Source organism: Triplophysa rosa, linkage group LG16 (genome assembly GCF_024868665.1).
Source record: "Triplophysa rosa linkage group LG16, Trosa_1v2, whole genome shotgun sequence".
NCBI lineage: Eukaryota > Metazoa > Chordata > Actinopteri > Cypriniformes > Nemacheilidae > Triplophysa > Triplophysa rosa.
In genome coordinates this window covers 15058099-15073446 of record NC_079905.1, presented here as the reverse complement: position 1 = coordinate 15073446, position 15348 = coordinate 15058099, and the positions used below count along the sequence as shown (strand labels likewise).

The 15348-nt window shown below is 40.5% G+C and overlaps 1 protein-coding gene across 1 annotated transcript in view; it reads right to left on the bottom strand.

Annotated features, from left to right (window-relative positions):
* The window catches only part of trit1 (tRNA isopentenyltransferase 1), a 59540-nt gene that overhangs the window by 36750 nt on the left and 7442 nt on the right, over nt 1-15348 (bottom strand). The window contains exon 2 of the mRNA XM_057354425.1: nt 1495-1635. Within this exon, the coding sequence (XP_057210408.1) occupies nt 1495-1635 (141 nt within the window). The remainder of the gene's footprint in view (nt 1-1494; nt 1636-15348) is intronic.

The following is a 15348-nucleotide window of genomic DNA, read 5'->3' as shown; positions in this document are numbered from 1 at the left end:
AACAATTACTCTGAGTGTTCATTAAGAAGATTGTGATCTTAAAAGGCTGACTAATGCCCATTCATTTCATCTATACAAAGAAAAAAGATGTCGAAATGAAACTATTTAGAGGGAGCCATCCCATAAACTTGATGGATTCCCCAGCGCTGTGAATTATGGGAAGCGGAGATGGGTCGGGTTAATAAGGTCGACTAGAGAGTAGGATGGACTATTGAGTATTTTAAGCGGCGGTGCTTTAAAGGGAATGAATCTGGAGCCGTGTCAACACTGCAGTGGTTTTAGCATGCTGTGATTTAACATGCTTGCAGTCTAGGGTGGGGTTTACATTAGCCCGTTGTCGTACGAAAAAGGCGTTTTAAGACGAAAACGATCCTCATTCAAACTGCCTTTTCCACATACGTTTTAGAACAAATCTGCGTTTACACTACACTACTGAAAACGCATGTCACATGACCATTCAGACACGCTGGGCATGCGCACATAAATGTAAACAGTTGTATGGGCACACATAAGATGGTTGTTGATGACAGTTGGTTACTAGTCACTGACAGTACAAAATGAACATGATGGCGGGGAAAACCAAGGACGTCTTTGTGGATAACGTGAGATGAGGTAATCCATGTTATTAGGCTTGTTTGATTTCATCCGGCGCAACGCAGACCAATCGACGGATGACATCGCAGTACTGAGTGAGCTATTAAAAAGCAAACGGCTCTCGATTCTCTCTCGCGATGCTGTAATGTCACCGTGTCGATCCGTCTGCGCAGCGCAGCTTGAAGTTAAACAAGCCTACAAAAATAGTGTACTACTCTTTTTCACTATGTTGCTTTCTGTATAGCCGTTTATGACAACACACAACATGTAATAGCCTTTAAAAGGAATAGTTCACCTAAAAAAAATGTACTTGCTCATCCTCATGTCATTCCAAACCTATGACTTTCTTTTTTAAGCAGAACACAAAAGAAGATATTCTGAAGAATGTTGGTAACCAAACAACATTGACCCTCATTCATTTCCATTGTATGGACACAAAACCACAGAGACATTTCTCAAAATATCTTCTTTAGTGTTCCACAGAAGAATGAGTCATTTACAGGTTTTAAATGACACGTGGGCGACAAATTTACAGAATTGTTATTTTGGGGTACACTGTGTCAAGTGGACTTGACTATGAAAGACTGCCTTAAGACCCACTAGCCATTCAGAAAACCAACAACTAGTCGGTTTTAAAAGCATGTCCTCTCACATCTGGAGAATGACACCACAAAACATTCTTGTGTGGTGGAAAACTACCTCAAAATGCATGTGGTTTGGACAGATACTTAAAACCCTGAATGCAAGTGTGGCTTTAAGACCGAGCTGCTGACTCACACAAGGCACACAGGGACATCTTTAATGAGACAACAGCAAAAAATGCCTTGAATAATTTCCTTCGACGTACACCAGTCTGGAACTGAACTTTGAAGTGCAGCACTGACGCAACAGGAAGGATATGAGAGAGAGAGCTTTGTTTCTGAAGTCCACCACCGTGTATCCACTGACCAACGGATCCACAAAGCTGATCATGTGATGGGGACACTGCGCTTGTTCCTCTTCTGTAACCTTATTGGTGATGATATTCAGGCCTTTGTATACCTGCGGTGAGAGACCAACCAGAGCCAATAAGATATTACATGAAACAACAAAGCAGATAGAAGGTTATGACCTGATCAATACATAAATCCTACGTCACATCATTTATAAATGTCTACAATGTGGCCATTCAACGCACTTCTCACAGCGTCTGAGAAATTTCACCTTCAAGCACATGCATGTCTGGCTACTGCTAAATTCAGAGCAGCTTACCGAAAGTCCTCTGCCCTCGCGTGCCAAGTTCGGCAAGTTAGGAAGAAACTCTGCTGAATTATTAAGATCCTCTCCCCGAGTTCTCTACAGGACATCCCTGCCAGCAAAATCTCAGTGCGGTGAAGAGGGAGTGCACACGTGCAGAGACAGGCACTTACCCCATTCTCTTCAGAACACAACAGTAAACACTAATAATAATGTGCGATAAAAACATGCTGAGGACCTCAACAATCGCCTCAGCACTTGGCAAACGCTGCTCTGTTTTTCTAACTGCACGAGTAAAACGTTTGCTTTTTAAAGCCTTGTCTTTTCAGCATACTATCTTGACTTTATAGTTTTTAAATGTTTCAAAGCCTGGAATCTATAACAGCTTTTTTTCGATCCTGAAATACAACTAAATGCTATAAATGTTAAGGGTTTTTAAAGGGATAGTTTATGCAAAAATGAAAATTCTGTCATCATTTACTTACACTCATGTTATTTCATACCTGTATAAATTACTTTGTTCCAATGAACACAAAGAAAGATATTTGGAAGAATGTTAGTAATTTTCAGTTCCGGGACATCATTGACTACCATAGTAGGAAGAATTAAATGGTAGTCAAAGGTGCCCGAGATCTCTTTGTTTGCCTCAATTCTTCAAAATATCTCATTATGTGTTCAACAGAACAAAAATAATGGTAATGGTAATGGATGATGTCCCAGAACTGAAAATTGCTAACATTCTTCCAAATATCTTTCTCTGTGTTCATTGGCACAAAGACATTTATACAGGTTTGAAACAACCTGAGGGTGAGTAAATGATGACAGATTTTTCAATTTTGGATGAACTATCCCTTTTAAGTCTTCCATAAACTGGAGAAGGAGGAAGAGTTTTTAACAGCCACATAAACATTAATTATTGTGGAACTTATAGTTTGTGTCTACACAGCACGCACACACACAAACATCCGCACAGAGGAAAGACGCTCTTAAATCGTGACTATGGGGGGGACTATTCTCTATAATCAGATCGTTCTATCGCCAGCCTGTGGATCGCCGATACATGATAGTATCGAGGGGCGGGTCAATTACGCATTTATCTATGACAAGCTGGATTTGTGGACAAAAACAGAGGCTTACGTGTCTAGAAAATGCTCATGTGTGACTGAAATTAGCATTCTATCAGAGTTTAAGTTCAGTGCAGTTGGCAACATTGTTACTTACCACCGCAACCTTTTAAACCAGAGAAAGTAAACTATTGCTATAAGTCAATATCATTCACCCAAATGCGTCATTGATGCCGGCGTGCGCTGTCATTACTTGATTGCCAAACGGGAACAACTTGTGCGGTGGTTTTAAACCCTCACGCGCATAACTCCTGCGAGGAAAAGTCCGAGCCGCGCGCATCACAAGCTCTCTCGTGCACTGAAAACTCAAAGTCTGCACATTATAAACTCTCTATGGTGCGAGGAAAAGCCTAAGCCGTGTGCATTGCAAGCTCTCTCGCATGAAGAAATGCGCAATGCGCTTTTGTAATATTGATTTGCAACATATATTGGCAAACAGCCAACTATCGTCTAGGGAGTCAGCTATTGCCGATAGGTCTGAGGATCGTCGATACACGATAGTATCGTCTATCGGAACAACCCTAGTTACACTTCACCAAAGTTGATGCTAACAGTGACAATGCTCGTTGCCACTAGTGCAACAAAACCTTTGCTTGTAAGTGTGGAAACACAAGAAAATCTGTCAAAGCACCTGTCAAAAGTGCATCATGTACAGACAGAGATATGTACTGTTTTTTACTGCTTAGCCCAATCTAGTTCATCTCTTGATGCCCCAAGGATTAAGGAAGAATTTGTGAAAAAATATTATTTCTTTTGTTGTCAATCGTTTATTTTATTTATTTAGAATTATTTATTTATTGTTTATTATGTTAATTTAAATAAAGCAATGTTAATTCAGTTCCTAATTTGTTTCTTTTCATGTCAAAAAGTACCTATAAGAATACCGTTAAAGTACCGGACCGATCGATAGGAGTACTAATATCGTTAAAATCTTAACAATACCCATCCCTAGTCACGAGTCGTTAAACATCCGCGATAAATGCGCGCAAGTATCGTCCCGGTGTGGACAAGCCTTAAGGTAATAAGTCCCGGTGTGGACAAGCCTTAAGGTAATAAAAACATAACGCTCCATTATGTAAGGTCTTAATACACCTCTGAAGACTTAGTTATGTATATTATATTGCACTTCAGTCAATAGAACCTGCAAAAAAAATGACACATCGGACCTTTAAGGGGTCATAAACGTGTCCAGTAATTCTGTAAAGAGTGAGCAAATATGATTTAGTTTTAGATGAAATACAGCACACCACAGGACATGTCAGCTACCCATATCAAAGAACCATTGCGGGATCCTCAGATATCATCATTACACAGCGATTCAACCACAATACACTACAACCCCAATATACCCTTACTTAAACCTCAACAACAAAGATATCAATTAAAAGAGAGATTTGGGTTCCGGAAAGAAATGGTGGGTTGGCAGCACAGAACATGCATCTTCTATGACCCTCTAACATCTCTCTCGGGGCATCTGAACCACTCTGGAACTCAAAGACACATCCAGGAACACCACACAACAGCAGCGACAGAGCACTAAGGTTTTTACAGATGATACGATCAAGCTCCAGTTACATTATCAGAGATCAATACGGCAATCACATCTGTGCCCTGAGTGCTGGAAGATCCGCAGCTAGGGAACTTCAGGGCGCAGGGTGGTTCTATCCATTTCCCCAAAAAGAATCTGCCTCTATGTGTGCAGGCCTCCATGTATTCTTCGGAGTAGTTGTATAGGGCCCCTATGAACAGCCCTTCAGGATAAAGCTAAAATGATACAGAATGAAAAAAGCGTCAATGTGTGTGGCGCATACTGACAGAAGGCCCTGTGAATGCACAGCCCGGTCATGTGGCTCTTATTTGGGGCCACGTTTCTTAAGTGCTGCCGGCATTAGCGGGTTTTGTTCTCTGCACCCGTTTGTTACCCCCTTTCTTTAAGCTCTGTACCAGTCTCTCACCGATACCGAGGCCACCCTGAGCTCCAGGCTTATAGCAGTCAGCTCGTCCCTTCTGTTCTCCAGCATTTCCTTTCACATTCTCTCTTCCAGTCTCAACACCAACTGCATCCCTCGGATTACTCAGTAGACTTAAAGTGATAGCTCAACCGAAAATCCCAATTCTGTCATCATTTACTCACCCTCTTGTCATTTTAAACCCATTCACTTCCATTGTAAGGACACAAAACCAATGCAAGTCAATGGGTACTGTCGTTGTTCAGTTTCCAACATTCCTCAAAATTAGGGGTGTGACGAGATCCGACTGGTCTCGCGAGAAAACAATATCCTCACGAGAACACAATATCCTCACGAGAACACAATATCCTCACGAGAACACAATATCCTCACGCAATTGGCATGATGGGGTGTTGGGCTCGAAATTGCAGGCATTTTAATCGCATTTGCTCCCTAAATATAGCCTGTGTGACCTCAAAATATATTTGGGAGCATTTGTGTGGGTGCACACGCTTATAACTGCAAAATGTGCATACTGTGAGCAGAGCCACAGTGACCGGCCCGGCCATTCGACAACGTGATTTTCCATCTCGCAGCGCTACTTTCCCACCGTTTTTCTATGCAAACACACGCTAGACAGACGGGTTTCAATGTTCTCTAGCGTCCGCAGTGCCTCGCGCATAAAGCACGAGCGTTTACAGCAGTTCCCGCTGCCAGCAGCGCTTTGGGAGCACGTGGCTGATCAGCAGCTGAGCTGACTGTACCACAAGTACAGTATAGCAATTGCAAGTTCTCATTACGTTATTTTAAATACATTCACAGGCAAACCTCCTCAAAATCGGATCATTTGTCTCTTACATATTTGCAATGTTAGCATAAAACATGATGCGTTTATGTAGTTTCAACTGTTTCTCCGAAGGCTATGGGGGTTCACATTGACATTGTGATATGCCCACCTCTGCCAACACGAGCAGTCGAGCACTATGCAAAAGCATATAGAGAAAACAGCCACAGCTCTTTACTAAAAGCTGCACCTGTTAAGAAAACAAAGCATATTTTTTGTGCAATTACTGCCTGTCAGTTGAGTTGGTGAAAAACATTTAGCAGTATTTACATATTGTTTATTACTGCATAATATAATTCATTAAAATAGAAGTTTAATTTGTTTAATAAAGTACAAGTTGGTTTTATAAAGACTACATTTTTTGCATTTTGTGTTTGAAGGTGAATAAAAGAAACAAAAATCTCGTCTCGTCTCGTTCTCGTGAACCCAGTCTCGTGTCTCGTCTAGGTATGGGAATCGAAATTCGATTCCAATTCTGGAATCCGATCCATAAGAAAGGAATCGGATCCTTTAAAAAAAAAAAAATCGATTCCACTTAACGATTCCGGATCGCACGGTCACATAATTTTCACGTCATCTGTCAAGACCTGAGTCACCTGACCTGACATAGCCATCTGCGAGGACCTTCCGCTCGAATACTAAAAGTCAGTTCACATGATGGACCATGGAAGGCGCACTAAAAGTGTGGCTGCATTTTGCGAAATCACAAAAAGACAAAGCTAAGTGTAATTATTGTGACAAAATATTATGTTGCAAGACGGGTGTCACCAGCAATATGGCAAAGCATCTGCGGTGGGTTCATCGTATCGAATTACAAGAATGCACCGTGTTTGATGCGTTGCGCATCCCGAGTGCCCACACTTCATTAGCCGCTGATGACACTAGTGCGGGGACAACACCGGAGCCATGCGCAATAATCATCCTTCCTGTTTTTATTTTATACTGCTACGGGAATCTGAGTGTATTTCCGTTGTTAAATCATTCTGCATATTTATTTCATACTGGTAGTACAATATGATAGGGTATCGTGCAGTAAATGAATCCTACATGTCTATTTTATGCTGGTAGGACTATCTGACAGGGTATTTTGCATTGTAAAATCATACTACCTGTTTATTTTGTCGATGTGTTTTAGATTATATTAAGTTTTGCCCTGCGGTAGGAAAATCTGACAGGGTAGGACAATTCGACAGAACACCGGCACATGATGCTACACACTTCGAAAGGAAGGCTCACACAGGACACTTTTTTGTGTGTTCAGCTGTAAGTAATGGCACAAAATAAATATTTTTGATCTTGCTTGACTTTCATTGCTTTTTCACCGCTTTGGAATCGGAATCGTTAGTAATCGGAATCGATAAGCAGAATCGAATTTGGAATCGGAATCGATAAATTTGAAACGATGCCTAACCCTAGTCTCGTCTCATCTCTTGAGATAAGTGTCTCGTCACAACCCTACTCAAAATACCTTATTTTGTGTTGTGCAGAAGAAAGCAAGCCATACAGGTTTGAAATGAAAAGAGGGTGAGTAAACAATGACAAAATTGTAATTTTTGGGTGAACTACCACTTTAAGAGGCCGTTTACAGATTCATATACCCTATGCAGCCATATCCAACTCACGTTTCAACATTCACAATTTCCAATTTTTCAACATAAAAGCGATTTACAACAAACGCATTCATGTGGCTAGATTTACAGATGAAGCAGGGCATGAGAATCCAAGCGCTTGGACGTTTCAAAACAAAACAATGGTCACAAGTCTGTGCGCTCATCGACCACAGCCCCTACGGGGTGGGGACAATTTCTCTTTGTGTGACAGTGTGTGAACGGGTGTGCGTGTATGAAATAGAGAAAATGAAAGGGAAAAGGGGGTGTATTAAAAGAAGAGAGGGTAGCGAATCCAGTGACCCACCCTGTACCACTCAGACGAGTACCCAGACAATGGCTTTAGTGTTGATCCACACAGTACCTCAGGCCACGCACGAGACAGCTGCTCCCCACTATTCATGAAGGGAGGGGGGTGCGGTGGGAGGGCCGGTGAGGACCAAGAACTTACAATGAAGTAACAGTGCGACTGACAGCAAGACTGACACACGTCAAACACTAGAGGACAACAGACGTTTGTATGTCATGAAACCTAAACGAAACCTAAACATGCCAACAGGATGCAATGATGGTTGCCAGAACGTTGCCAGATGGTTGCTAAATAGTGCAAGTAAAAAACACCTACATCAATGTCATTGTGCTCTCTAGATTAGGGTTGGGCTATGTCTATCTAATTGGCATCGGACGATGTCTACAGTGAAACATCGCGATGGACGATGACATCGCCCTGTGGCGTTATGAAGTAAGGTAGCCTGCATTGCTTTATACAATGCAGGCTGCGCATGCACGCGCCTTCTTTATACAACGTGGGCAGCGCAGTGTCTGCGCAAACTATGCATCCTCTTTATACAGCGCAAGCTTCACAGTTATAAAGTCAGGCCAGTCTGTACAGTGCAAGCTCATATGCCCCATAGCCTTGTTCATATTTGTTTACAAAGTGATTTGCAGCACAGAGCAGCGAGAGTCACGTGACGAAAGTGAAACATTTGTTGAAATCACAATGCCAGCTTATCGTGATGACTATCAGCCATCGGCGATGGACGATGGCATCGTCTATCTGCCCAACCCTACTCAAGCCCCACCTTTACTCACATCTTGATGACGTTTACAATAATACAAAAAAATTGCAAGCAAAAGTGTGAAAAGAAGTGCATTGTGGGAAGGTCAGGAAGAAAAATCTTAAAACTAATGCTGTGTGGAAACTATCAATTTCTAAACTTCTTCCACTAAAAGTGTCTCTATAAATCTAGCCTATTAAATCATTCACAATGTCATTTTTCCCACCACTTTAGCACTACGACTTCTGAAACGCGCCGTGCTATACTCAACACCCCGCCCACATCTTAACCCATTTCAGCAACTCCTTTCAGTCTTTTCTAGGAAGGCATATCAAGGGGGACGTTATGTGGAGAACAGGGCGCCAGAAGAGATGGGCAACGAAGAAAAAAACTAAGATGCATCGCGTCTATTTCTTGCCTCGGATTGCGCCAAGAGACCAGCTCAAGAGTTGAACTGGATGTCAGTCAGATCTCAGGCTCTGGCGAGGTTGCTTATACGTCGGGATGAATACAGACGTCACAGCAGGCCGCCAGTTCTAGACGGTCAGACAGACTGACACAATTGGATTTCCATTCATTCAAGTCCAATTGAATTCAGCTGCTGGTGTGTTTGGCAAAATGGGGAAATGGTTTCTTCCAAAAGCATTAAGTGCCCGAGCAGACGCAGACAAATTGACTCTGCCTTTTAATGCATAAAAGGCATGTTTATTATAGTTATATATAAACAGTTCACCCGTACAATGCGTCCAACATGCTGCTTTCCAAGAAATGCAAAAGGATGACATAAATCTTCATATTGATCTTAATCATACAGTTCTTCGCAGGGCTGCACGATTAATTGCAATTCCCATTCAAATCGCTACTAAATCGATGTGGCTATCGCGATTGTGAAATCGCAAAAAGACTGCGATTATGTTATTAAAAAAGCAACACCCGTCAAACATCATCGTTATAAATATACTTTGTTGTCATGAAAATAGCTGAGGAGGCTTGAAACTCTTCTTCTGGTTCTTCTTCTGTGGAGCATTGGCGTTTCTGTGCGAAAGCGCCTTCTGGCTTTCAGATGCAGCTGCATATGCATTTAACCATACTTCACTCACAAACTGAAACATAAAAAAATTGAGAAAAAAAATGCGCATGAAAAAAAAACATCACAGCCAACCACCAAATCGCGTGCGGTTTCTTTTCGATTAATCGTGCAGCCCTAGTTCTTAGTCACCACAGGCTAAAAACACCTTATACATCCTTAACATGTTTTTTCACAAATTTGGTTATAAAATCTTAAGGTTTAAAAAAAGAGATTTAAACTGCAAAAAAGATTAAGCACAACAATTACTGGATCGGTTTACACGGGACAGCTCCCGCAGGTTTCCAGCATTCTGCATGCAGTTTTTGGACAGCAGGTCCTGTCTAAATTGAGGTCTGATCCATTAATCCACCTCACACAGAGAGGTTAGTACGAACAAGTGCTCAAACAGGTGACGCTTTATCAAAGAACCCTGAAAATGAGCTGAAATCATACAAGAGCTTTAAAGGCCTGTGTCCAGCGGAGTAGTCAAATCAGGCTGACAAATAATTCGCTTTGAATTACCATTATTCCCCGAAACAGGAGAGCACCTAGAATTCAAGGCATGTCATTTATCATGTGGCTGAGTAGAAGAGATGCAGAAAATTACCATAAAATTGTATAATGTTTATCTAGTGGAGATTAAACTCTATGAAGTGCAGTGAGCTTTCTCTGGTCTGAGATTATGTGATGGAATTGGTTCCATACGGCAGGGATTGTTGGTTAGTTAACAGGCAGCATGCCGAGCTACGCACTCAACAATGCAAAGCATTCTTATCTATTTTCTGTGTGTGCACATAGTAGAACACGGCCCTCATCAGATGTTACACGTATCAGCTGATCTGCTGACAAAGCATAAACCTCAAGAGATTTTTATGATACTCGAAATGTATGCAGATGCAGGAGATATAACAATGAATAATGGTATGGCAATAACAGTCATCGACCAATTCTTTCATGTTTACACCGAACATCCGCTACAACCGAATAGAATATGCAGGAAATTCACGCAAACATATTTATTAACGTGCAGGTAGAATTTATCAAATATTTAACAGCAAATAAATACATCTACTATTGGGAATGCATGTGAAGATAGACTCCATCATCACTTTACAGCACATCTGTCAAATTTATAATCTGCAACCTGAGAGATCCGTCTGTAAGGTTTTCTTTCTGACTGCATGTTGATTATTCACTCTTCTTAAAAACATGTAAAACATTAGTGTTGTGTAGTAGCCTATATTAACTGTATTTCATTTTAAAGGGAACCCGGTGTATAGAGAGATGTATGGCTTAATGCGTTGTAATAGCCTTACACTACTAGCATTTGTCATTAGAATCACATGAAATATTTTCAGTTCTTAAAAAAACTCTAAATGTAATACTCATTTTAACCTAAGGAGGCCGCCATGTTCTTTTTCGATGACGTAAACTGGTTGCACGCACAGCTAGGCAGCCAAACTAAACACCGACACACTAATCAGTTCTCCAGTAAATATAAGGTTCTGTAGGATAATATATATATATATATCTATATATGTGTAACAATGTTCACAGCAAGGAAGGAGGAGGGAACCAGCGAACGTTGAACAACAAAACTTTAATAAAATAAACAAACAACAAAACGAAAGTAAAATGCCGGCAGCTCCCTCACGGTCAACTGCCGGTCACACATAATAAAACATAACGTAAAGTCCAGGCCTGGTTCTCTCTCGTCCTTTACTGTTGTCGCTCCTCCTTTTATATAATGCTAAAAGAAGAAAATAAAGACGCTATTTGGTGTATTTTCCTACATTTTAATATTGCTTTTCAGAAACAACACAAACATGCATATTAATAACCAAAATCATTTCGAATTTATCATATACACGATGTTTTAGCCATTATACAATGCATTTTATCCAGATTTTGACTTTTTGATGTTGATTTATCAACATCAGTAGCGTAACACTATTGTCTTCTCTCCCTCGGTCATTAGCTGACGGGGGCTAATATTCACGTGTGCGCTAATACAGAATAAATAACCAAACCGCAAGCATTATTATTGTGTTTATCAGTATATTCTCATAATGTATAAAGTATACGATTATGGTGGATGCTGATGTCTTAAATAGTCTTAAATGTCTCAAAGGCGGTAGTTTAAAGCAATGATTTAATGCACGCTCACCTTGAACAGACGTCTAATACTGAACGCGTTCTTCTTTTATGGCTGGCAGGCTGGCTTGTGTCAAGAGGACATACCACCACCTACTGTCCCTGTGTGTTTGTATATCTGATCTTATGTTTTACGTGTCATATTTTACTGTTATATATGGAAAACGTGTGTGCTTCGCTGTTGCGAAAGAGAACAGGTTTAGGTCGCAATCATTTGACATCACGGATTCTGATGCAAAAAATGGCCGCCTCAGCGTAGAAATATTTTTTCAAAGTTTATGAATACTGTGACAGTTACACTGTTTTTTATTTCACACTTATAAAGTCAATGCCATTGTTCATATATTAAGCTATACATCGCTCTATACCCAGGGATCCTTTTAATTACTGTAGATCCATTTATGATACTTTATAGTTTTAGTTTACAACTATTCTACATTTTTAGTAATTTACTCTAAAAATGTTCTAATATAGGACTGTCAGTTGTGTTTATATAATATGTCTGTGTACTGTGCATATTAACTTCGTATTTATAGACACATACACATACATGCATATATTTAAGAAAAATTAAAAAATAAATAAATGTTTACATTTAATTTCAATTATTAATATATATATAAATCAATCTAATTTAATATAAATACATCAGGGGGCGTATTACAGAAAGGTTGTAACTTGAAAATCTTATCCTATCTGTTTGGTAACCATGGTAATTTCAGTTACGCTATTACAGAACAGCACTTCCTAAGTGCATAATCTTATTTTAACTACAGATAGGAAAGGTGTATTACAGCGTCTTAACTTGACAAATAATCCTATGAACGGTATTAACTTTAGGACAACCCCACAGCTGTCCTAACTTCAAAATTTTTCAAAAACTAACAGAAAAAAACGCTCACAATTAAATCTCTCTTGCCTGTAGGCCGCTTTCTTTTTTGTTTCCCTTGCGAGTGTGGTAAACTTTTATTCAGTCTCAGCTGTACGGTTAATGCCGGTGTTACAGCAAATTCTGTGACCGTCGTATTCTGTGACCCTAGGAGGCGCTGTTTTCACTGTGCAAATACGGCTCTCACTAAATGCTTGGCGTGTGGCTCTAAACAGCAAGGATTTAGTCTAAAACAAAAAGCCACACACCAAGGATTTAGTGAGAGCCGTATTTTCACAGTGACAACAGCGTCTCCAAGGGTCACAGAATACGACGGTCACAGAATTTGCTGTAACACCGGACACTCCAGACACATTATCGGCCCACTCCCTGTCTTTGTCTTCGTGAGCGAGCGAAGGTGAAAACTTACCAAATAGTATCGGCTTTGCCTTTCCTATCAAACTTATTAAAGTTTCTATTTCCGTGGCACTAAAATTAAAAGCTCGCTGGTTTTGTTTTTCCATTTTGTTTACCTCATCAGCAGCTCGCGCAGTGTTGGTTGCTTGGTAAAAGACCTGAAAATGGATTGCCAAGCTTGATGGTGCAATTTAGGATTTCCAGACTAGAGAAAAGATACGATTTTGTAAGATAGGAATCCCTAATCAAGTTAAGAATTGCTTCTGTAATTCGAATTTGTGAAAAATCCTAATTTAACGTATCATATCTTAAATTAAGACCTAAGATAAGAAACTTTCTGTAATACGCCCCCAGGGCTCTAGACTTTATTTTGCGACTATTTTTCCTGCCGGTGCAACCAGTTTTTCTTAATAATTGCACCGGTGCGACTGCCAAACTGATCAATATATAATTTTTGTGCATTATAAATTTAATGAGCGGTAATGTTATATTGCGCAAGCGGCGCATTCAGACACACTGTCATCTCCCCTCCATCAACCATTCGCTTATCTATCAGTGCCACCGCCCCCAAAGAGTAATGCGCAGGTTAATGCTATGATGAAGCGGAAGCACCAACAGAGCAGACGAGTGAAGCGCTCAATCTTGCAACTGAAATAAATATGTTTTGCTACCTGCAGAATACAAGTATTTCCCCGGCTAAGGTAAAAAAACAGCAAAGATAACGAAATGTGTTACGTGTATTTTATGCAGTGTGAAGCTAATGCAGGAAACATGTGTTTAACTTTAAGCACTATACTATTGCATAAAGCTCTCCAACAATACTGCAAAGCATACAAAATGTTATAAATCACGTTAAATACTTTTTTATTTGTGAGTCATTAACACTGTAAAATTATTTACAATCCTAAAATAACTCGTAGACTGTTATCTTCTATACCATCTGTAAAGTACTGTGTACACCAATTTAGAGGCTCAGAAGACATTTGTTTAGCACTTGTGGCTGACAACTGTTTTACTCTGAATAACGTCACTGCTGCACTGAGACCTACTGAGTGCCCTTTGTAAATAGCTGACATGAAAAACAATTGGGTTACATTTATTAAGCACTTCATTGTAACTCAGCTGCTACTGTGTGGGTGTTTGCCTGCTCTTCCGGGGTGTCTTGTTACCTATGTTATGCTAATCCATGTTACGATAGCCTTAAACCCTTCGGATTGCTTATTACGTTGATCAAAAGTTGACACCAGCACAGAGCATTAAAACTGGTTCTGCATCAGTGAGCCCAAACACAAGCAAAAGTCCATCAATAACCATTTGGTTAACATTTCCCAGACCTTCGCTGTCGTGAATGGGCTATTCAAAAGGTTGCTGGGATTTTAAAGACTTCATGTGAAAGGTGGGGTCCTCTAAGCATCTACAATCCTTCTGCCTTTTCTCTCACTGCGGTTACAACCCTCATGACCCCAGCCCTGGTTCCCATGAGCGGTCTGTCAACCCAAGGTCTACTGAACTCTGACCTGTCATGTCACCACTTGATCCAATGGCAAGAATCTGGGAAACCTGACTACATTCACAACTGTCTGCTCTCTCTGCTTATTCCTATTCTGTCCCGCTGTACAGTACTGCCATTCAAAATCTAAACAGTGTCCTGTGTAAGCCGCATAGCTGCTGAATACCAGATGAGTTCATTGAAAGCTACAGGGCACAATAGGCGTGTAGGCACCAATTCAGCAAGCGCAGGGACTTGCGGATGGCCAAACCAAAACCTAACAATCTTATAGTACAAATCACACTCACACAAATAGCTTTTGACCTGTGAACAAATGCAATACTCATCAATATACACACAATACACACATTTATCCCAGCTAGTGTACTCTGGCAAAAACATACACACAGGGTTTTTCCTGCATCAGGGCTCTAGAGTGCGACCAATTTGGTCGCACATGTGACCTTATTTCTCAATGGTGTGACTAAGAAAAATCTGAGGTCGCACCGGTGCGACCAGCCGTTCGAGGGAGAAAAAAAGTCTCTGCGACTCTGAAAGTCTCCCTGTGATTCAACAACAGACACGCATTAGGCCCATATCGTGGTCTAAACCGTGGTCCAGATTTTCCTGTACGTGTGTGAAAGGGCTTGAATATGGTATCAAAAACTGTAATATATAAATTTGCACCATGTGTTGGGTTTTCCCAGATCGAATCACATATGTACATAAACATTAAAACATTAAATATATAGATGAATATAAACAACAACGGCTTTATTGGGCATTCAGTTGTATTAAAATACAACAAGTTCCGAGACGCAAGTACAGCGTGATGACGTCACGAACATACTAATTACCACGTAAAGCCACCTTGCACCATAGTGACGGGTAATAATAGATTACGACGGATTTTTTACGAGCCTGTCAGTCAAAATAACA